Source organism: Galeopterus variegatus, unplaced genomic scaffold (assembly GCF_000696425.1).
Source record: "Galeopterus variegatus unplaced genomic scaffold, G_variegatus-3.0.2 Scaffold868, whole genome shotgun sequence".
Lineage (NCBI taxonomy): Eukaryota > Metazoa > Chordata > Mammalia > Dermoptera > Cynocephalidae > Galeopterus > Galeopterus variegatus.
In genome coordinates, this window is record NW_007726979.1 from 156,942 (window position 1) to 181,408 (window position 24,467).

The 24,467-nt window shown below is 37.3% G+C and overlaps 1 protein-coding gene across 1 annotated transcript in view; it reads left to right on the forward strand.

The window, feature by feature from the left end:
- CHD2 (chromodomain helicase DNA binding protein 2) overlaps positions 1-24,467 on the forward strand; it is a 120,537-nt gene that overhangs the window by 83,868 nt on the left and 12,202 nt on the right. Inside the window, exons 27-36 of the mRNA XM_008573044.1 lie at positions 4,004-4,045; positions 5,345-5,484; positions 9,208-9,346; positions 9,502-9,652; positions 10,763-10,885; positions 12,129-12,257; positions 13,222-13,362; positions 15,395-15,529; positions 19,817-19,995; positions 22,317-22,416. Coding sequence (XP_008571266.1) covers positions 4,004-4,045; positions 5,345-5,484; positions 9,208-9,346; positions 9,502-9,652; positions 10,763-10,885; positions 12,129-12,257; positions 13,222-13,362; positions 15,395-15,529; positions 19,817-19,995; positions 22,317-22,416 — 1,279 coding nt within the window. The remainder of the gene's footprint in view (positions 1-4,003; positions 4,046-5,344; positions 5,485-9,207; positions 9,347-9,501; positions 9,653-10,762; positions 10,886-12,128; positions 12,258-13,221; positions 13,363-15,394; positions 15,530-19,816; positions 19,996-22,316; positions 22,417-24,467) is intronic.

A 24,467-nucleotide genomic window follows, 5' to 3' on the forward strand; every position in this document is an offset into this window, starting at 1 on the left:
TCCCCCCCCCCCCCCCCCATTCCAATCCCATCAGTGTTAGTACTGACATCAGTTTGGTCGTGGTTTGGTTTGGTTCATTAGTAGTATGTACAATATGTTGTTCAACAGCTTGCTTTTTTTTCCCACTTACAATCAAGTTTAGACATGTTTTTGTGTCAGTACTCACGGGAACTGTGCCTGTCTTAGGTTGGGGCAATCTATCCCGCACAAGTACTTATTCCATATTTGTTGGTATCTGGTTCACATCCCTATGCCCTCCAAAAAAGGGGATCTAAAATTGCTGCTTCCAAGTCATTTTTTCTGTTTTCATGTTATTTTTTAAAAAGCCGAAGGAAAATAGAAGGTATGAACATACGTTAGCTTTATAGTATAATCCATATTATAATTATATGTAATAGTCCTTTAAGGACAATATATTTGAAACCATGAGGTCTTTGCTTCCACCTAAATGCTACACCTATTATTCTTTGCTTAATTTATTATGGAAAAATGTAAATAAATACAAATATTGGCAGAATAGAATATAACATTCTCCACTTGTACTTATCAACATAACAGTTTTGAGTTTGTAGTCAATCTTATATGTATTTCATACCCCCTCTTGCTTCCTACTTCCAATATTATTTTGAGAAGAATGTTTTCTGCTGTTGGGTGGAGTTATTCTATAGATGTTTGTTAGGTATATTTGATTTAGTGTTGTTCAAACCTTCTGTTTCCTTATTGATTTTTTCTGTCTAGTTGTTCTTTATTGAAAATGGGGTGTTGAAGTCTGTATTATTGTATTATCTATTTGTCCCATTTTGGGACTCTGTTGTTAGGGGCATATATTTTTATAATTGATAGGTCTTCTTAATGGATTGGCCTTTTTATAATTTTAAAGTGTCCTTTTTTGTCTCTAGTGACAATTTTTGTGTTAAAGTCTATTTTTTAGTCTGATATTAGTATAGCCAATTCAGCTCTCTTTTTGGGTATTTGAAATAAAAAAGATAGTATCTTTTTATATCTTTTTTATTTCAACCTATTTGTGGCCTTGCATCTAACTTGTGTCTCTTGTAGGCAGCATATAAGTGGATCATTTAAAAAAAAAAAATCTTTTCTGCCAGTCTCTTCCTTTTGATTGGAGTCTTTAACACATTTACATTTAATGCAGTTACTGATAAGGTAGGATTTATATCTGCATTTTGCAATTTGTTTTCTATATGTCATATGTCTTTTTTGTTTATTTTTTTCTCATTACTGCTTTCTTTTGTGTTAAATAGATATATTTTAGTATACCATTTTAATTACTTTGTTTCTTTTACCTTTTTTTTCCTTTTAGTTATTTTCTTAGTGGTTTCCCTGGAGATTACAAGTAACATCTCAACTTAGAACAATTCAATTTGTACTAATACCAACTTAATTTCAATAGTATTCTCTATTTGGTGATATATTATTCTCATATTTTCTTTTTAGTTCTTCTGGCCTGGATTTCTTTAGTTCTTGTATATATTTCTAATAGCTAATTAAAGTCTTTGTCTTATAAGTCCAAATTCTGGACTTCCTCAAGAATAGTTTTTATTAACTACTTTTTTTTCCCTGTGTACACTTTATACTTGTTGCTTTTTTATGTGTCTATAATTTTTTAGTTGAAAACTGGACATTTTAAGTAGTAAAATGTGCCAGCTCTGGAAATCAGATTTCCCCTCTCCAGCCAGAGATGGTTGTGTTTGCTGCTGCTGTTGCTGTTGCATGTTTAGTGATTTTTCTGGGTTACTTCTCTGAAGTCTCTGCTCCTTTAGCTTAATGGTCAGTTAATGGTTGGACAGAGGTTTCTTTAAATGCTTTGAGCCCATAATTCTACCAGCCTTTGTTGAAGGATTTGTTGTGTATGTTGGGGCATGTTTCAATGCTCTGGCAGGCAGTTTACAACTCTGCCTTAACCTTCAGTTCCTGCTTGTGCAGATCCTCAAGATTAGCCAAAATGGAGAGGTTAGGACCTTTTCAGAGACCTTCTAGATTCTCAGGAATATATCAGAGCTTTTCAGAGTGCCCTGTGGACATCATTTCTCCTGGTTTTTCCTTTTCAGTTTTTGGTCTACCTCTTATTCACCTTAGCTGGCAATGTTGCCTCAGGCTGCTGTGATGTTAATCCTTTGCATCTAATTGTTTTTGACTCCCTGTGGACATCATTTCTCCTGGTTTTTCCTTTTCAGTTTTTGGTCTACCTCTTATTCACCCTAGCTGGCAATGTTGCCTCAGGCTGCTGTGATGTTAATCCTTTGCATCTAATTGTTTTTGACCAGTGAACTGTGTACGGGGCTGTTTCACACAGAGTGAGTTGTGAGTCAGGTCAAATAAAGACAAGCCTGAGAATGGAGCTTCTCAGATTGCTTTCAGGTCAAATAGCACTGTTCTCTGGGGCTAGGGCTTTTGGGGAGCCCCAGACCTGTTGTTCTTTTCCTTCCAGTGGCTGTTAAATGCTGTTGGTTGGTACAGCTACTGTAGTTCTGAACTTGTTGGTTTTCAAGGCTTTCGTGGAGATGGGGAGAAGGGCATGGTAGTAGAGCAAGTTAAAATGCCAGAAAGCTTGCTATTCTTACCAAGACTTAGCCATTTTCTTGGATAAATGCTTCTTAGATGGCTGCAAGCCTTTGGTTAATTTTCAGAATTCTGACAATGATTTTGACAGTTTTTGCCAGTATTCTTGTTCTTTTTATGGAAGAGCAGATTTTTGGAGGTTTGCAAGTTCCTCCATTCTGGAAGTGCTTCTCCCCTTCAGTATTATTATTAATTTATCTATACCTTTGGTTAATTTTCAGAATTCTGACAATGATTTTGACAGTTTTTGCCAGTATTCTTGTTCCTTTTATGGAAGAGCAGATTTTTGGAGGTTTGCAAGTTCCTCCATTCTGGAAGTGCTTCTCCCCTTCAGTATTATTATTAATTTATCTATCTATATATTTTTTGGCAGCTGGCTAGTATGGGAATCTGAACCCTTAACCTTGGTGTTGTAACACCATGCTCTAACCAACTGACCTAATCGGCCAGCCCTCCCCTAATAATTATTTTTAAGTAGATCCTAAACGTCATGTTATTTCAGACATAAAATATTTCAATGTATATCAAGAAGGAAGAATGTAGAGTTGAGGAATAATCCTCAGGTTCATTCTCATATATATCACTTTCCTAATCCTGTATCCGTGCTGTTTCTTTAATATTGTTTCTTAGTTATTGTATTCAGTCCAATTTTCTTCAGTCGCCATGTTCTCTGATCTTTTTTTTTCCCTCACACTGTTACATAGCCAATTAATCATAGTAATTTGGCATATTACAATGGTGACCTTGAGTTATTGTGATTCTTTCTTTTTAGTGAAGGTGCCAGTGGTTAGCTTGTAGGGATGGGGAAAGGATAATGACATGGGTTGGTATATAGCATGGTTTAGGGTAGAGACTTAAAGAAGGATAGCTAGGATTTTGGGTTGAAGACAAGCTTGGGCAGGAGAAGTCAGCAGAATTTCCAAATTTATTTTACTTTGCTTCATTCCGAAAATTATTTAACACAGTCCTAAAAATTTTACAGGTATATCATTGACCATAAAGGAAAAAGTATTGCAGTATGGAATTAAAAGTAATTATAGTGGACTGAATAGGCAGATATCTGTATTGAGGTTTTATCACAATAGAGTTGTGGTGATTGAATCATTTATTGCTTATTGAACTCCATAAACTTGTATCTTCTAATAAGGACATGTTAGGTCCCAGTTGTCTATTATATTTCTAAGCAGTTTCATGATCAGCAAGTGAGAATAAAGTTGATCTTTAATTGGAATGCATCTTCAGCACTCATTTTTTTAAGTTGGCTAGTTTCAAAGATGTTCAACATTTATTAATTTAGTGGTAGTTGCAAGGTTTGGGCCCATTCTATTTTTAACAATTTGCATGGCTTATATTTTATCACGATGTGTTGGCATTAACATAGCTAAAGTCTCTGTTTTTTATTGTGTTTTATTGATCATATTCTTAGGTTCATCAAGGCTTATAAGAAGTTTGGTCTTCCTCTTGAACGGTAAGCTCAGTAATAGTCACTTATTCTATTTCACTTTCCTTATAATAGCAGGTTATTTTTTTGATAATATTTTCCATTTAGTACTGATGCCAGGAACATTTTTTTTTTCCTGGAAACATTCTTTTACAACATTTATATATTGGGTGCCTGTTTGTGCATGTTCCCCTGTGGAGGGGTGGCAGAGATGATAAAGGCATCTACACCATGCATACAGAGATTTTACCTTAATGAAGAGATGAAGCAAGTACATTCAGAACTATAGAACAAAGACATAATTTCCAGAAGGGATGTTTGGATAACTCCAGTTGAAAAGAATATATGTAGTTGCTATTTGCATTCTAATTCTTAGATTAGTAATGTCAAAGAGAAAAGGCTTTTTGATTTTGTAATCTTCTACTAATTAACTGGATGTGATGAAGATTAAATGTAAAGAGCTTATATCTTCTCACCAGTAGTAACTTCCAAAAGGGTTAGCTGTTGTTACTATTCTACAAGCATTCAGAAAATGAATTGAGAGGTTGAATTTTAACAAAAGACTCGATTTCAAATATTTTAGTATTTTGCTTTGAAGAAATCAGAAACACATACTCTAAATAATAGGACTGACTTAAAGGAAATGTCAGGTGCCTTGATTAAAATTTTTATCTATTTCTGATAAACTTCTGGAGTGGATGAAAATTACAAGCCTTTTTTGTTTTGTTTTGTCCTCTCCATTTGGAGAGGAAATAGTGAAATGTAGCAGTAGGCCAAACCAAGAAATTCAGGTACATCTTCCCAGGACTGTTGCTAAGCCTATCTTTGAGAATGGGTTGTGGGAAAGTGGGTTTGGCACCTTTTGACAGCCTTATTCTTAGCCAGTAAGTATTCATATGCTTCATATGACTTGGAGATCAGCTAAAATATTGTGGAAACTATACTCTGCTTCTAGGAACATTGAAATGAATGAAAGTGGGCTGGCAAAAACAAAGTGAACACTAAGAAACAAACTAGTGCCTACAGTCTTTAGGCACTTCACCTGCTGCCATTGGCAGATAGCCCTTTTATTTAATAGACAAAATTGAATCCTTTCCTCTCTGTTTTTTGGAATTACTTTAATTCGTGGAATATTCCAAGGTGCAATTCTTTACAATGGAAAATGAATGTTAGCTTTTAGTCACTGTCCAAGGGTTCTTGTTGGAACCTTGGAATGACCAGTGAAGGAGAAGTGTCCTTGCAGGAGCAAGCTTATATAAGACATAGTGACATTTAGAAAAAGTGAGCAGTGGGCCCTGAAGTGTCACCATATTTGTCCTTCCTCAGGCTGGAGTGCATAGCACGTGATGCTGAACTGGTAGATAAGTCTGTGGCTGATCTGAAACGCCTGGGTGAACTGATTCACAACAGCTGTGTGTCAGCAATGCAGGAATATGAAGAACAGTTGAAAGAAAATGCCAGTGAGGGTAAGTCAATAAGGCTACTTCAGTGATTCTCTAAAACTTGGCACTCATGGACTGGGATTTCTGTTACTAAAGGGCTTTTTTAGAACAGAGTTGTATCCCACAAATGGCTAATGCTTTGAGGTGTGTATTCTGAGCCACCTTTGTGTGAGCTCAGTGTTCTAAGATCCCACAGAGCTACTCACAAATGAAGCTGATGTGCAGAAGATGTAGAGTGATAAACAAGATGTTTTATTTTGCTATAGAAAGTTGAAATTAGTTTGAATGATGTAAAGATCTGAAAGGCATAGCTGAGTGGACACCTCCATATATTGCTTGCAAATACAGAGGGGCATTATAGACCACGGGTGTCATTAATTATCTTGGATGTACTTATACATATTGTTGTGTTGTGACAAACAAAGGATTTAGAGGATTAATTGGACTAAGTAAAGTATCGGAGGAATATTTTTGTTACACTGAGATTTTCATGCCACCGTAATTTGCTGTAATTGGATTGGACCTGTAGTGTGTTTTCTCTTAGACACCAGAGGATGTTTTTGCTTTTCCCATGTGATATCCCTAAAAGCAGGAGGTGTGGGGTTGTGAGGAGAGACTTCTGAAGTATTTATTGTTAAAAGACACCCGCATAGTGAACCTCAAACAAAGAAATGAGGGTGTTGTCTTTCCAGTTGTCTGGACTGTGGTTTATCTGTGCCATTTCCCCTATTCTTTTGTCACCTTTCACTACACTAGGTAAGGCTACCCTTCAGAGGCCCTGTAGAGCTGTGGAAAAGTGTTTAGGCTCTGGAAGCAGCCAGTTAATCTGGAATTTTGGTTCTGTCATTTCCTAGTTATAAGACCTTGGGCAAGTGATACCCCTTTAACTATTTCATTTGCAAAATGCAGTAATAGTACTTACCTCAAAGGATTGAGGTGATTAATTGAATATAGTTACTCTCTGTATCTGTGGATTCTGCATTTGTGTATTTAACCAACTGTGGATCAAATATTTGGGGAAAAAATTGCGTCTTTTTTTTCTTGTCATTATTCCCTAAATAATATAGTAGAGCAATTATTTACATAGCATTGCATTGTGTTAGGTATTACAAGTAATCTAGAGATGATTTAAAGTACATGGGAGGATGTGGGTAGGTTATATTTGAATATTACATCATTTTTTTTTATCAGCAACTTGAGTATCTACAGATTTTAGTATCTGCTGGAGGTCCTGGAACCAAACCCCTACACATACTGAGGGGTGACTATAATTTCATCCTCATAAAGAGCTTAGCATAGTGTCTGGCTTGCAGTATAAGCTATTATTATTAAGTAAAGAAGTGAGTATTTGTGTTTAGAATTTTCTTTTTAAGGATATTATTGAAATTAAGAGAATTAAAAAATATCTTAGATGCAGCCAAAACTTTTAAAGATATATTTTCTTTTTTTGTAAAAGAAACTTAAATAACTTGAATGATATGGACAATGATCTGAATATGTGCTTTTATAGCATCCAGAATACACCCAAAAGTAAACTTTGTTTACAGTGTTTTTTCTTTGTAATTGTTTTGAATAAGTAATATGTTTACATGGCCCCAAAATGAAAAACATGTATCTGTATCGTTTCTTGTCTTTTTTGAGAAATTTTAAAATACATAAATTTAAAAAATGAATAAATGTTTTTTCACTAATGGTTTTTTCTTTGTAAACACAAGTGGTAGTGCAGCATGTACACTATACCTTGCATTTTCCATCTCACAGTGTAATTTGGAGATATTTCCTTATATCAGTCCTCTTCTCCCCTACATCCCTCTTTTTTCTGTGTGCCTGTCCTTATTCTGGATCTGGGTGATTGGTTCGTCTTGTCATTGTTTAATTTGTTTCCCCTAAACCTGTATTTCCTGTTTACTGATTTTGGGATATTTGGATTTCAGGCTGACATTTCCAGTTCAAATATAAGATTATTGGTACCTCTTTTCTGTTAAGCTGAAAATTTTGTTGTTAAAAATGTTAACATAATTATGTATTTGCTTTATCCTGTATTATACGTTTCCAAATAACAATATTAATCTTAACTGTTAGAAATAAGACTCCTGAATGCAAAGTTTAATTTCTTTGCCTTTCTTTTTGTCCTTAGAATACATCCGCTAATAATGTATAGTCAAATTATTATATTTTAAAATTATTTGAAGTTCTTTCTCTGTGTGTTACACCACCAACTTAATATGTAGTCAGGTTCTTTTGTTTTTATTTATTTAAAATTTTTAGCAATTGCTTTTCTCATTTCGATTTATCTTTGTTTTTCTAATTATGTAAAACATTTGCATGGTCCAGAGTCAAAATTATAAAACACTGTACATTTGGAGAATCTTGCATTCATCCCTGTACCATAGCCTTGTTTTCTTTCTCCCCCATAGGTCACCATTTATATTAGTTTTGAGCTTATCTTTCTGTTGTTTCTTTTTAAAAATTTAACTGTATAAGTATGTGAGAGTATGTATGTCCCCTCATACAAAGGAGAACATATGACACACTGTTCTGTACCTGCTTATTTTCACATCTGAGATCACTCCATATCATTGAGATCACTCCATATCATTAAGATCACTCTCCTTCATTTTACAATTACACAGTATTCCATTATGTAGATTGATGTCAATTTATACTTTTATGTTCTCTAGTAATGAATATTTGGGTTACTTTCAGCCTTTTATCATTATAAATGGTCTAATGAATATACAATTTCATATCTCTGCCAGTGTATCTTTGCGATAGATGTCTAGAAGTGGGAGTGCTGGGTCCTGGAGAAAATGCATATATACTTTGGTTTGATATTACCAAAGATGATATCTCATTTTTCTTTTAATGAGCAAGATTGTGCACCTCTTCTAAGGGCCATTTGCATTTTGTTTTCTGTAAACTGTCTATTCATACATTTTGCCGATTTTCTATTGAGAGGCATCTTTCCTCACAAACAAGCGGTGGTATCTTGTGGATTTCAACTTTGACTCTTTGGTTAGAGTGACTGGGTTTTATTTTTACTTCTGGGATTATTTTAATTTGAGATTAGGGTTAGGGTGATCTTTTCATGCCTCCCTTTGTTCATCATTTCAAATGTGTTAGATACTTGATCTCATACTTTTTCAGCAGTGATGTTATAAATATCAAGTATAAATCATCTTTAAAATATTTGAGTTTCTTTCAGTTCTGTTAATGGGATAAATAGGAAAACAAAAGGAAAAAAACTCCAGAATTAATATTGTACCTTCAGTATCTTCTTTTGTTAATTTTAGAGCCAGAGCAGTATAAAACAAACAGGAAAGCTGGTCGGTGAGCTCAGATTTGGTTAGAGCACAGTCTTGTAATACCAAGTCATGGGGTTCAGATCCCCGTACCAGCCAGCCGCCAAAACCAAAAACAGAAAACCAAACAGGAAGACTAAAATACAATTATAAACATCAGTATATTAAAAGAAATCCTACATCTTATAAAGCTGATTTGTTTAAAGGTTATTTTACAAGATAGAGAAATTTTTAAAAATCTGTAAAACAGCATATAAGCTATACATTATAATCTTATAATCTGTAAGACAAAAGTTTTTCTCAAGTTTGGTGCTATAGATATCTTTGAACTAACAGTAAGCTGGAGATCAATATAGAGGGACTAAGTTCAGGGCTTGGTGATACGTGTTTTTGGTGGAACTTCAGCACATTTTCATTTAATTAATACAAAATTGGTATTCTTTAGGGAAAGGACCAGGGAAAAGGAGAGGCCCAACAATCAAGATATCTGGAGTTCAGGTTAATGTAAAATCCATTATCCAACATGAAGAAGAGTTTGAGATGCTGCATAAGTCTATTCCTGTGGACCCTGAAGAAAAAAAAAAGTGAGTATTTTATATACATGCATGGGTGGTTGTGCCATAAGAAAATAGGTTTAAGGTTATGCTATGTGTAGTTCTGTAGTGTTATCATTGTTTCTCCTTTAACATATCAGAAAGGCCCCTCTTCTAATGTCTCCCTATTTTTAAAATCTCTTTAGATACTGCTTGACTTGTCGTGTCAAAGCTGCACATTTTGATGTAGAGTGGGGAGTGGAGGACGACTCTCGCCTATTGCTGGGGATTTATGAACATGGCTATGGAAACTGGGAGTTAATTAAAACAGATCCAGAGCTCAAATTAACAGACAAAGTGAGTGACCTTGTGAGCCTAGAGATTTCTAGATGTGTTATATGATATTTTTATATTGATTAATTTTAACTTTTTTTGGGGGGGGGTCCAAATTGGAAATTAGTATAATAGTAAATTTCTGGGATTTCTTTATTCTTGGAAATATTACCATCTTTAGTGGATTGTGGCACTGGCACTGTTTTATAAATGAAGATAAAGGGAAATATAATAGCCAGGTGAAATTTTGGGGAAATTATAGGAGAAATCTTAAAATTCTGATATTTATTTTAGGTTAAATCTCATTACAATAAATACCAGGGTACATTTATTAATAATAAGAACATTCCTTGGCCTTAATTGTTGGCACTTTGTTTAAAAAGATATTTGAAATAACCATATTTCAGTTCTACACACAAAGACAAAATGAGTGTCACCTTGGTATTTTTTGTAATGGAATTAAACACTGGCTGTACTTCTCCCACAAAATCGAGCCTCCCATCCTATCTGTTGCAAGTAGCCAAGGCCATGATTAGAGTTGTAAGCAAGGAAAGCTGGTTCAAATTTTAGTAAGATTTGCTCCATGTTGTGCTCCTGGCAGGGCTTTTCCTGGCACGTCAAACAATGCTCATCCCATCTGGGTTTTAGGAGGGTGACAGCACCCTGCCATAAGCACTGAGACCAAATCTAGTCTGGCCTGAGAGGTCCAACTGTGGTAGCAGGGAATGGATCATGTCCTGGCATAGCTCAGTGCTCTCCGGCAATGCTCTAAGAAGCATTTTCAATCTAAAACGAAGCTTTAACCTAGCTCCAGGGATTCCTTGCTCCTGGAAGGAGGAAATCCACGACGGCTGGGATGCTCTAGCAGATGAAGCCACAAGCCCCTCCTACCTGAGTTGTTCTACCCTGTTAACAGCACAGGTAGGAGCCAGTGGGAGAGCTGGATTTCTCCATCCCATTTTGTAAAATGAGAACGGCTCGTGAGGGATTTTCAGTGACTGGGAGCCATGGACATGAGATAGGATGGTTGGGGAGGGAAAGGACTGTGTTCAGTTCTTTGTTGTCTCTGTTTATCCTGATCTACTAACCTAGATGTGGGTGGTGGCGGGTGCTTCTCTTCTTTTCCTGTTGAAGATTCTGCCCGTGGAGACAGATAAAAAGCCTCAGGGGAAGCAGCTGCAGACCCGAGCGGACTACCTGCTGAAGCTGCTTAGGAAGGGTCTGGAGAAGAAGGGGGCCGTGACAGGTGGGGAAGAGGTGAGTACGCTGCTAGCTAAGTGTTCTTCAGGGGGCTGGGGCTCCAACCTGCAGAGTTAGGTAGGAAAAGAGATACCCTTTCTGAGTGCTGCACAGAATATTACCTACGCATGGTCAGGTGTTGCTTGTGAGATACCAGTGATGATGGTTTGGTTGGTAATAATAGAAAACGTTCCTTTAATAATTGACATCAGCATTTGACAACTTTTATAAATCCATTCTCCTTAAATATTGCTTTAAAACAATCCTCATCTCTCCCTAGTGCCACTAGTCCAGAAGTACTGACTTACTGGTTTTTTTTATCCTGTTTCTTCAATTTTATAACATAGTTCCAATTACTGTATTGAATACCAGTATGTTTCCCTATTGTTATATCTGACTCTGGGCTACTTGTAATAATGGATCCCAGGGCTAAAACGGATATTGGAATCCACAGTTAATTCAGAAACTGTACTTCAGTTATTGTTATCTTACATGCTCAGTGAAAGATGCAAACTGCGTTGGTAATGAACTCATCTGATCTTTATCTTTTTATTTCCCCATCTTATTTCAGTTCAGGCCTAGAAAGATAGGAATCACAGTTAGGAGACACTATAAGTTACATCCTGAACTAGCAGCCTTTGTGTAACATGTTCCTTATGTGCTCTCATAGCTATGCCATTTGTATTAATTGACCTGTATCATAAGTAGAACAAATTTTAGAAAAAAATATCACCATAATCCCACATCTTGTTGTATTTCACATAATAGTGTCATAAGAAGTATCATTCTCTAGATAATATGTTGAGTTTGTAATGTATTATGCGTTAGGTTCTGGAGAGAGATTAGATCATGTTTATACTTGTTTTAGATTACTGTGTCAAATTTGAGTAGATCTTAAACTTTTCTTTATTTTTAGATATAGCTTACGTCCAGGTTTTTTAATGTTACTATTATTATCTTTATTTGTATCTTTGTACGTAAGATGTTTCCCCCCTTTTTTGTTATTCTGAAAAATGGAGTCAATATATGGATGTTTTTTATGTGGTTTAGGAAATGTATAAGGCCTACAGGTTTTTTGTTTTCTTTTGGTTTGGTTTTTCTTTTTCAGGTAAAATTGGTTACGCTCTTTGATTTCCTCTGAATTATGTTGCTTGAGTTATATGGCTGTTACTACATCAAAAAGTCATAATGTTATTTTTTTGGTCATGCTTTTGAGGGACTTAATTTATAGTTTTTATCATCATTTTCTCTCTCTTTTCAGGCCAAACTAAAGAAACGGAAACCTCGAGTAAAGAAGGAAAACAAAGCGCCCAGGTTGAAAGATGAGCATGGGATTGAGTTTTCATCTCCTAGGCACTCAGATAATCCATCAGAAGAGGGAGAAGTAAAGGTACGAGGCTGGATTTCATTTGAGAGTTATTTCTTTATAGCTATATTTATTTTGCTAACTTTTATAAAATCATTTGAAATGTATTTGGTTTCAATGTAGAGTAGATAAAATTAAAATAGAGTATATCTTTGCTTAATCTGTCAGAGTGGAATATAGTTATTTATTTAAATCGGCAATTGCAAATTCATACATAGTAAAAGTAAATGAAGGGAATGAATATAGGTTTTAGTGCTAAGTGGCAGTAGACACTTAGCCTCATTGTTGGGAACGATAGGGAGTGGTGGGGACTGTGGTTACCCAGAGAGCTCATGCCTAATGTAAAGGAGGCAGCTGCTGTGCAGTTCAGTTAATTGTTGGGCCAAATGAATCTCCTGTGGGTCAGGTTTGGCCCAAGGCGTGCCAGTTTGTAACCTCTGGTCTAAGTGAAAAGTAAAATTGGTATCACTCATTGTGTTGTTTCAGTGAGTGATAACTTTATGGGATTTTATGTCATTAATCTAAGAGTATAATTGTACTTTGAGATTAGCTCCAAGAGGGTTGGCATTGGGTACAGAAACTAGCATGGATTTGTGTCATATGTACATGTATTCAGATACTAGCAACCTCATCAGTTACTAGCTGCCTGTGTGCAGGTGTATAATCTCTTTGGACATCAGTTTTAGGGTTTTTTTTGTTTTGTTTTGTTTTCCCATCTGTGAAATGGAAATGATAATGCCTATGTTGAAAGGTTGCTATGAGAATTAAATGAGATGACGTAAGTAGAGAGCGTCTGTCGTTACAGGCTTAACTGGTTATTACTAGAGAGTTTAGAATTGTGTGTGTGCTTTGAGGCCAAATGCTTGAAAACAAGCTTCTAAGTATAGACACAGTGATGAACCACTGGGTCAGTGCATCGTTCTCCTGAAAGTAAATGAGTAAATATAAAGTTTGTGGCAAAAAGTTCATAGCCCAATTTGTTTCTTAGGATGATGCTTTAGAAAAAAGTCCAATGAAAAAAAAACAGAAGAAGAAAGAGAACAAAGAGAACAAGGAGAAACAAATGAGTTCTAGGAAAGACAAAGAAGGGGACAAGGAAAAGAAGAAGTCAAAAGATAAGAAAGAGAAGGTATTGATGCCATTCTTCTTAAGAGGATATCCAAAGCCTTTGAATTCCCCTTTTGGATGTAGAAATAGAATGAGATTTGAGGATCCTGGAATAATTGTTTCTGTATGGGTATATCCCAGAAGGATGGGCTGTTGGAGGGATGCCTGCACCCCTCCTTGCAGAGAGAGGGGGACTTGCAAGTTTGGCGTGTTCTTTAATATAGAAGGCCTTCGCTTGATCTTTTATTACATATTTCAAGGGGAATGTTTGAATGAGCTAGGACAAGTGAGAGAAATATGTATTTACAGGTAACTACTTGGGGCCGGCCCGGTGGCGCACTGCTACAGTGCGCCGCTTGGGAGCGCGGCGGCGCTCCCGCCGAGGGTTCGGATCCCACATACAGACCGGTTTCCACTCACTGGCTGAGCGAGGCGCGGGAGCAGCACCGAGGGTTGCAATCCCGTTGCCGGTCCCCGGTCCGGTACGGGGGCAACACTGAGGGTTGCGATCCGTTGCCGGACACGGAAAAACAAAAAAACAAAAAAAACAAAAAAAAACAAAAAAAAAAAACAAATACAGGTAACTACTTGAAATATTTCTCAGATTCACGTTAGAAGAGCACAGTCCACAAATGAATTTGAATGTTTGAAGAGTTTAGAAGAGTTATTGAAGTAGAAATGGATTTTAAAAAGCTCTGCTATTATATAATCTTTATGTTGGGGGTTTTATGAAGTTTATTCCAAACCATAGAATTGGTACAGTGTTGCATGTGTGCTTGCTTGCTGACTTCTGAAAAAAATATTTTGCATTTAATCCTTCATCATTGCTAAAACATACAAATAAATGCTATAATTGTACCATACAGTGGTAACTCTAGTAGATCTCTTGATGAGTAGTAGATTTCTAGTAGATTTTCATTTTATATTTGTACTTAAATGCATAAGACAAAAGTTCCAAAAAAAGAACCTTTGGGATTTTTTTTAGACTTTTTGGATAATCTTTTCTCCCTACTTAGCAGTATATCATAACTTTCCATTTTTAATAGACGGGGAGGATTCTGTTTGGTTTTAACACTTTAGAAGCAATTTAAATCTCTTCGTACTGAAATTGCTTTCCATTTTTTAATTTTATAAACTGTACTGTGACAAATACCTTTGCATTTGTACTCTCACAGAAAGACATTCTTTTTTTAAAGTGAAATATTTCAAAAATAAAAGCACAAAGAACAATTCAATAAACATTGATTTGTCCACTGCACAGATATTACAACTGTTGTTTTCATTTTTTTTATGTTTACTTCAAGTGGCTTTTTATTTTGGCTAATGTCTTTTGTATTTCATGAACTCATTACCGATACTGTCGAAGCTCCCCCCATCATTTCTTCTCCCTGATTTCATTACTCTTCCTCCCTCTTTTCTCCTCCCCATGACCACTACTCTGAAGTAGGTTTAAAACCTTCCTGTCTGTGTTTTTGTAGTTGTACTAAATATTATATATATACTATATAACTAGAAATAAAACATACTATACACTATTTTATATGTTTAAAAATGTTTGTACATGAATTCATTATATATATCTTTCTGTAACCTTTCATTCAATATAATTTTGAGATTTATCCATGTACATTTCAGTCCTTTGCAATAATTTAGTACAAATTCCTAAATCAAAAATAAGCTTTTAATAAAAGTTGCTATATGATACTACTCCAGGAGATTTCTGCCAGTTTACAATCTTAACCTTTTGAAAACATTTTTTGTGCATTTTATGGATGAGGAAATAGAAACTCAAAAATAGCATTGATGAAGCTGAGTTAATTGGGTCAATTAAGCTATAATTGGGTATATTTAGAGACAGACATGGGAATAATTATAATTAAGCTATTATCATGTAAGTTTGTCTTCATGATGTCTTAGAGGACTTTATTTTACCTTTTTTATAAACTGAGGCCATTATATTTACCCAGTATAGTAATGCAACATAGTTAAGAAGTCCACATTGCAAGACAGGATCACACAAATGACAATGATTCCTTGTAACTCTTTTTTAAAAGCCTAAAGGTGGTGATGCCAAATCTTCAAGTAAATCAAAGCGATCTCAGGGTCCTGTCCATATTACAGCAGGAAGTGAACCTGTCCCCATTGGAGAGGATGAGGATGATGATCTGGACCAGGAGACATTCAGCATAGTAAGTCCTGAAAGTGAGGGATGCCGCTGCCTGCAGCCACAGTGTTTGCTGTCGCTCTACCTTTTACAGGTCCAGCCACAGAGCTGTAGTTGATCTAAGCATTAATACGTTACTTTGGAAAGACATTGCTTATAATGCCTTAAGACCATGTGCTGTGAAACAGGCTGGCAGGAAGGGATTTTCTTACTGGTTCTCTTGTGAGGAAGAAGTTTAGGGACTGGATTTCATGTCTTGTGCTCCCATTTGGAAAGGTTGTTGGGGCCCTCAGAGACATTTGGTGAATAGGAGTGTTCACTGAGCTAACATGTATTGAATGTTTTCTGTGTGCCAGCCCCTGAAGTTACCATGTTGAGTGGATAACTGTCTATCTTTGTAGACTTCACATTTGAATAGCGGTGATAGAGAACTACACAAATCATTAGTGCTACTGAGGTGGGGCTGTGGAGGAGAGAGATTGAATACTATGGAAATCCTGTGAGGGATTTTGGGGTTTGGCCTAGTCAGGAGATGTCAGGAAGGCTTGTTTAAGGAAGTGATGTTTGACTTCGGTTTTGAAGGAAGAGTAAAAGAGGGGAGTGGAAAGCATGCCCTGGCCATGCAACAGCACATACAAAGGCCATGTGGTGCGTTTGAGGAAGTAATAGAAGGCTGCTGTGGCTGGAGTGGTAGAACCGGGGGTGGCTTGATGCAGGAAGAGGTTGGGTCCTGGCTGAGTGAGCTGGAGCAGTGGGGACCCTTACGTGCAATACTTTATGTGCCTCCATGTTACAGTGCTGAGAGCTGAGACATGGCATAGGAAATGTGGCTCTATTTCCTCATATGAGATTGGGAAGACGATGGGAGAGTGCATGGACCGAGTCTTACATGGGATTAGATACAGGCCAGTGTGTCCTCAGGGTTCCCTCACTCCTGGCTGGAGCTGCATGGTTGCAGTCCATGATGCCCTTCCCCCACCTCTCCTATCTCTTCTCTCCCCAAACTTCCACAAATCACACTTCACTAGAACAGCTCATTCAGGCTTCTGAATATGAAAATACTACTGCCCTGTGGTAGCAAAGGAGAGAGTGTTGACCTGTCCTGTAAAGTAGTCTTCTCTCTCTTTTGACCTCTTTGTCTGTATTCTGTAAAACCTACATTCATATGTATGAATATATTTTTTTTCTTTGCACTTATCTCAGTTTCTTAATTCTCTTTGCTGCCTGTGAGCTCTCTGAGGGCAAGTATCATGTTTTATATATAGTTCGTTCAGATGCTGGAAGTGTACCAATAAATGAGTAAATTGAGTAAATGAATAAATTCATCATGTAGGCAGCTATTCAGTCTGTTTCTTGGTTCTTCTTTAGCCCAGTGTTTGTAAGAGACAATATCTAATGCTTCTATGGTACCATACCATTTAAAAAAGCCTCTTACATGAAGGCTCATTTAATCTTGTTTTTATATTATGAAACCTTAAAAAAATACAGAAAAATTCCTGGAACATTATAGGCATTGCTATAGATGCCATGAAGCTTTGTCAAATCTGAATTTTTTTTAAAGACTCAAAATATAAAGTTGAAGCCCCTGTGTTCCTCACTCTAAACCCATGCTTTCCTTCCTTACCTCCCAGAAGTAACCACAATTCTAAATTTGATTATGTGTGATTTTAGAGTTTTACAACTTATGTCTGTAAAGATGGTAATAGCACAAGAAAACAGCCAGGTGCTGTTTGTTTGCTTTATGTGTATTTTCTCCCCAACAGTCCTGTGAAGTAGGTTGTTATTTCCATTTTACATATTAAAAAATAAAGTGAAGGGAGTTAAGTAACTTGTTCTATGTCACACAGCTAAAACACAGAGTAAAGTTTGACTTGAGCAATTTGGTATGAGAGCTTGGGTCCATATATTCATAAACAACATATAGTATTGCTTTCCATGTTTTAAAACTATATAAATGGTGCACTGTGTGTATCTTGTAACTTGCTTTTCCTCCCTCAGTATTCACATTTTTGAGATTTATCCATGTTGCTAATTGTGGCTCTGATTTAAATGCTAATGTTATTCTGCTTTATGACTTCCACAATTCATTCTTTCTCCTACTGATGGGCATTGGGGTTTTTCCAAATGTTTACTATTACAAATAGGCTGCGGTGAAATTGTTGCAACAATTTTCTTATACACATGTGTGAGAGCTTCTCCAGGGTGTATGGCTTGAGCAGAAACGATATGTCATTCATTGGGCGTGCACATCTGTCACTTTATTAGGTATTGTTGAATTACTCCTCAAAGCAGTTGTAGACATTTGTACTCTTTCTAGCAATGACTTTGAGTTCCAGTTGCTTCCCATCCTTGGAAACGGTAATTTCTGACTCATAATTTTTGCCAATCAGAGGACAGTGAAAATACTGGTGGTGTAGCTGAACACTTATTTTCATATTTATTGGGCATTCATGTTTCCAGTGAATTGTCTGTTCATATCCTTTCCTATTTTGGGTAATTTGTCTTTTTTTTTTACTTTTTCTATTATGAATCCTTCATATATTTTTGGTACTAATCTTTTAGTTTTTATAATCATTACAAGTTTCTTCCAGTTTGTGGTGTATCTTTTTGTTTTGTGTTCTTTTTTAAATTGAAGTACAACACTGAAAAATGCACAGGTCATAAGTATATAGCTGTGGGAATTACCACAAGTGATGGTAGATTGTAAGGTTTTCATTTTTCTGAAATTCCATGATCATGTATCTTAGTTCGTTGTGCTAGATATGCAGTGGCTGACATCCATGACCTACAGTTCTGAGCAATTTTCTCTGAAGTTCTCAGTTTTATCTTTAATGGAATTCCTCATTTTTATATATCAGACTCTGGATACTCTCTTTTTAAAAAATTTTTCATTTCTTCTTTCTACTCTGCTTTCTGGGAGATTCCCTCAGCTTTATCACCCATTATTTCTTTTTAGTTTTTCATTCCTTTTGTCATGTTTTATTTCCAAGATTTTTCCCCCCTGTGGTTCTGTGAATGTTTTTATACTTCTCTTTGTTTTCTCTTGTTCATATTAGAAACTTTCCTCAAATGTCTTTGGTAATCCTGGGTTGTCTCCTCATGTGGGGAACTAAACATCTGATCTGAGTGGGGGACTAAAGATCTAATAGGAAGTGCTCAGTGTGGGTGGGGCTTGATTGCCTTTGAGAGTTTTCACTGGAGGGTTATCTAGCTGGGCCTCCTTCATTGGGAAACTTGTAATGGATAGTCAGCGTCTTTTGGCTCTTCTGCTGGGGTGGTTAAATTTTGTGAAGAATCCCCCAGTCTCCTGACTGGAGGATGAAGGCCTGGCTCTCTTCATTCTGGAATCTGAGAGGCAGAAGACTGCGCGGTAGCTCAGCTAATGTTGCATATATCCATATATTCCTGTTCTCAGTGTAGTATTCCGCCCACCGCCCTCAACTATGCTTGTTAGCTCAGCTCAGGGGCCCTTCTTTCATCCTCTCAAGAGAGGAAGCCTCCATTTCTGTTGCTGGGCAGAGTGAGAAATCTGGGTGTCTGTTATGAATCCAGGTATCTGTTACTTCTTAAGTAGTCTTTAAACCAGTCCTTATTTCAGTCTTCATTCCTGCTTCTAAAGACACCTGACTTTTGGGGGACATTTTGCAGTGTAAATCAGGTTGGTTCTCAGCTCTCTCTACTGCTGGCTTAGGATTTTGTTTCCTCACATCTATGAAGTCGTTTCTCATGCTGTAGGTGTCCTGTTGCTGTTGTTTTCTCTCTCGTTTTCCCTGTCTTTGTGGACTTACCCTTTTTAAGACAGTCTCTTTACTGTTGTTTTAGTGAGGTTGGGGAGGGAGAGAAAAAAATTCTTGTGTTCACTTTACCATCTTCATCCAGAAGCCTTGCCTTAACTAACTTTCTTTCAAGCCTAAAGGATTTGTAAGTATTCTGTCCTGCATTTTTAGATAGTTTGTGGTGGGAGGTTTTCTAGTTAGGCCTGTAGTGCTGCTTCTCATTTCATTTTCACAATAGCCTTGTGAGGCATTGTTATGCCCCTCTTGCAAATGAGGAAAAAGAGAATTTAGAGAGGCTAGGTAAGGTATAAAGGGGGCATAACTTCAAGTGATGGTACTGGCACTTGCACCTCAGGGTTTTCTGACTCTAATATTTATATTTGTTCCACTGTGCTGGCCTGACCCACTCCTCCTCTAGCAATTATATGGCATGAGGGTGGGTTGTGTTTTCCCTGATGTAGGAATTTAAGGCAAAGTAAGCAAAGCAGAGGACTTCATTTCTGCAGATGCTTTATGTTTCTATTGGCCTGTTCCAGTGTAAGGAGAGGATGAGGCCCGTGAAAAAGGCACTGAAACAGCTGGACAAACCTGACAAGGGACTCAACGTGCAAGAACAGCTGGAACACACCCGTAACTGCCTGTTGAAAATCGGAGATCGGATAGCCGAGTGCCTTAAAGCCTACTCAGACCAGGAGCACATCAAACTGTGGAGAAGGTAGCCTATCTTGGCTTTGAATCTGCCTAGTTTGATTTGACAGTGTGTGGGTGGGTTCTGTTTTTGTTGAATAAAAGGTGCCCCCTAATGAAAATTTTTTTCCGCTTAAGTCACCTGTTGGCAACATACCTGTAGGCTTCAACTTCCTTGTCATGAAATAGGCCATTCCACTGAGACCAGCCTTTTGAGGGAAAGACAGTGATGCTGGATTTACTGGCTTATTCTCAGAATAAAGACTCCCTCTTTAAACCTGTAACAGATAGAAATCATCTAGTCTAAATACTTTACCCATCTCAGGTTGATATTTAGATATTCAGATATTATGTCTACTACAACTAATTGGTTCTGTAACAGCACATGAGGTGAAATGAAGGTTAAAACCTCAAGGACTGTGAATTCTCTATTCTCATCTCCTTTAATAATAAAGAACTCTAGTACTAATTTGCATTAATGCATAATCTAGAACTTTAGTTTGGAAGGCATTATAGCTTAAATATGTTTATTTCTGTATTCACTTCTGATATTTTAAGAAAACATGACTGAAACTTCTAAAAGACAATTGTAACATTAAGTCTCTTTCCATAAACCACAGTTACTTTGAACTTATATACTTCATGATTAATGTAATTATCTTTGTATGAGGGTACTTCAAAAAAATTGTGGAAAAATGGAATTAAAAGCTAAATATGAATCTTTACGTGAACTTTTTGAAGATCCCTTGCTTGTATAATATGTCCAAGCTCAGTGGATTGGTTTTTGAGTGAAAATGGATTTAAGAAAACCTCTATTATGATGCTATTCATAGCACACTTCACACCCATGAATAAAAGATTTGATTTTAGAAATGTTATTTTTTTCCCCTTAACACTGTTACCAACATCTTCTTGTACATATCGCATGGGACTTTCCTTTTACCCGATTTAATCCTAATTAGAAGATAGCAAAAGGTCATCCTGGTATATAGATTTGTGGAGCTGGGCTTCCTGCTGTGCACTGGGACCTGTCTGTGTATAAACGTGCCAGGCAGTGTAATCTTGGCTAGCAGTAGTTCATAAGAAGGTCCTTGCTCTTTATGAGTTCAAAAATAGTACAAAGTTCTGACTCCTGAGAAACTGTCCATCATGAAGTGGTAGATACAAGACCCGAGTTTAGAAGTTCCAAGAAGGAAGCACATGCAGAAAAGTTACGCAGGAGGGAGGTCTTCTGAGAGGCAGGCAGACACACTTGAACTGAGTGTGGATGAGCTGAGAGGAATTGTTTAAATGAACACAGTCCTCAGGCTTCAGCAAAGGCTTGAAAATGGGACAGGGGGACTGGGAGCTGTTTAGGATTGAAAGGCAGTTTGTTAAGAAGAGTGAAGCTCTTTATAGGAGGCCTTAGAAAGAAAGGTAAATGGCTTTCCACCTGATGTAGCAGGTTTACAAGTTGGGGAGCCTGTACAGGTATTCTGTCAGTGTCATGGCATGGCATGGTGAAACTGCCAGTTAGAAAATTTGAGATGATATGATACTCTCTTTCTGACTGGCCATGCCTCCTTTTTCTTTTTTTCTTTTTCCTTTTTGTCTTTTTTCGTGACTGGCTACGGATCGCAACCCTTAGTGTCGCGCCCGGACCGGGACCGGGACCGGCAACAGGATCGCAACCCTCGGTGTTGCGCCCATACCTCGCTCAGCCAGTGAGTGGCCGGTCTGTATGTGGGATCCGAACCCTCGGCGGGAGCGCCACTGTGCTCCCAAGCGGCGCACTGTAGCAGTGCGCCACCAGGCCGGCCCTCCTTTTTCTAAACACCTGTTTTTTCATATCACTCCCCTGTTGCACAGTAATGCCATGATAGGGTAAGTGTAATGGAGTTGGAGGGAAGGAGGAGTCACTGAATGTTATGGAAGAAATGACTGGCCTCAGTGGTAATGACTGGGAGGAAAGAGGGGCAGTAACACGGAGATGACCAACTAAATGTAGGCCCCAGCATGGGAGGTGGTGGTCATAGTGGTGATGGATTGTGTGGCAGAGTCCAGAAAGTGGGGAAGGAGGGGGAAAACTGTTAGGACCTAGGCCTGGGCGCCATTGATATAATTTAGAGGGATTTTAGCTATTGACAGAACCCTATAGTTTTTAGACTCCTTGGTCAAACTTCTTTGACAAAAGCATATAAATGTGTTATTGATGCAGAGACCTTGAAGAATATTTCTGTAACTTAATTTCTATACTTGGAGAGTATTCTGCAGCCAAATTCAATAGCTTGCCATCCATAAAGAGATAAAAAGCTATTTTTTAAGCTCTATAATTCACCAGAACTGGGTTTTTTTTGTTTTGTTTTTTAGGAACTTATGGATATTTGTTTCCAAGTTTACAGAATTTGATGCTCGAAAACTGCATAAGTTATACAAGATGGCTCATAAGAAAAGATCTCAAGAAGAGGAGGTGAAATAAAAATTTAATCCCAATTCATACAAGCAAGATAAAACAATTTCAGAGAAAAACTTCTTAATTATTGTTTTTTTCCTGGGGAGGTGATTGTAGAATCATGGGTGGTTGTTGGTGCTAGAAGGGTTACTGGTTCTTTGCCCTTACTTGACAGATGGAGGCACACATCCAAGAAGGGTGAAAAAAGTTACCACAGGTTGCAGAAGAGTGTGTGGGCTGAGCCTGCAGCCAGTCTTTTCTTGTATAGTGTGCTCTTTCACTGTGTTAGCTGTGCAGTTTCTCAACATCCTCCACTAGCAGTCAAACAGGAAGACCAGATGGGTAAAATAGCCAGTGTCAAAATTCTGACAAGGAGTTGTTACCCTGTGTTCTTATGTCCTGGAATCATTTATTCACCAGGTCTTTTCTTCTTCCATATGTACATGTCTTATGGCAGCTTATAAATGTGCCTCCTAATAGCTAACAGGGTTGTGCGCAGAAAATACTTTTCCTCCTCTTTTCTGGGCAATGTACTTGGTATCCTTCCAACTTTTGTACATAGAGGGTCCCAGCTGCTCACTTAAAGGAGCAAACATGAGAAGGTGCCCACAACTTGCCTCCCCTTCTTTGGCATAGGGAGATGGGTGCAGAAGGGACTTGGCTGATGCTGTTGAGGCAGTGTTCCTGTGTAGGCATGCCCATTTGTAGATCTACTGACTTGCCATGTAGGCCCTACCCAAATCATCCAGTTAGGATCAATCTATGAACATTTAATACCACCTGTGCTAACATGTCAACTCCATGAAGGCAGAGATTTTATGTCTCTCATCCACTGCTGTATCCTTAGTGCCTGGAATGGTGCCAGGGACAGGGTAGGCACTCAGAAGTATTTGTTGCATGAACTTACATTATGCCCAGCACTATGTTGGCCTATGAAGCAATACCCTCAAGCAATTTATAATTCAGTTTTACATGCAAGAGAGTATGATATAGCAGTAACATACAGGAATAATACACTGATATTTCTGACTGTTAGTGCAGATTTTAAGCATTATAAAAAAGTCTGCGATAGAGTAATCTGGAAAGTCTCCAGGAGGGAATGAAATAGTTGGGAAAGGTCCTTATGAGAGAGTTAGGATAGAAGTCTAAAGTTGGACACATAATGGTAAAGGGCATCATTAATTTAAGTATCAGAAATTAGTATAAGTGGAATAAGAAAAATAGTGATATCATACTAATGGGGGGTATACATTGTTACAAACGTTCTGGAGGCTGATGCAAGATTTATCAAAAGACTAAAGCATACAATTCTGCTTCTAAGAATTTAGTTTAAGGGGATAATTAAAGATATAAACATGTTTATAATGGAAATGACTTGGAAGTCTAACAATAAGAAATAGGTTAAACAGATCACGATACATCTATGGCAGGAGTACTATTCAACTATTAAATATAATATTGTAGGAATAAGTATTAAGTGAAAAAGGAATACCAAATATTTTTGTTTAAAAATTGTTTAAACATGAAGAAAAGCTTCAAAAATATGGAACAAATTATTAGCAGTAATTCCCTTGGTGGTTAGATTTTAGGTCACTTTACCTTTTTTTTTAAACTTTACTTCTGATGTTTTCATATTGAACATTTTACTTGTGTGGTAAGGGAGTGATGTTATCCACATATTTAGATATTGAGCCTGGTGACTTTGGCATAAGGACTAGTTCCCACTGCACAGTCAGGGGTTATTTGGTCTAGTTAGCCCTGTTAAGTTTGTAGTCCTGGGTTTGTGTGGTCCATGATGATCCCCTGAGAGTGCTGGCAGCCTGGGCATCTGTTCCATACCAAGCACAGTGACTTCCAGCCATCTGTGCATGCGTTCTCACAGGTGCTTGTCAGCAGAGGCTGGTTTTCTTGTAGTGACCTAGTAAGTCAAACTCAGCAGATGGATCACTGTTGTGAGCTCAGTGGAATTTGCGAGCATATTTTGGTAAGAAGATAGTAAGTGGCAGGTCCAAAGTTAAAAGGACAAGAGGGAAATATTTAGAGTTACTGATCTTTATTCTGCTCTTGGG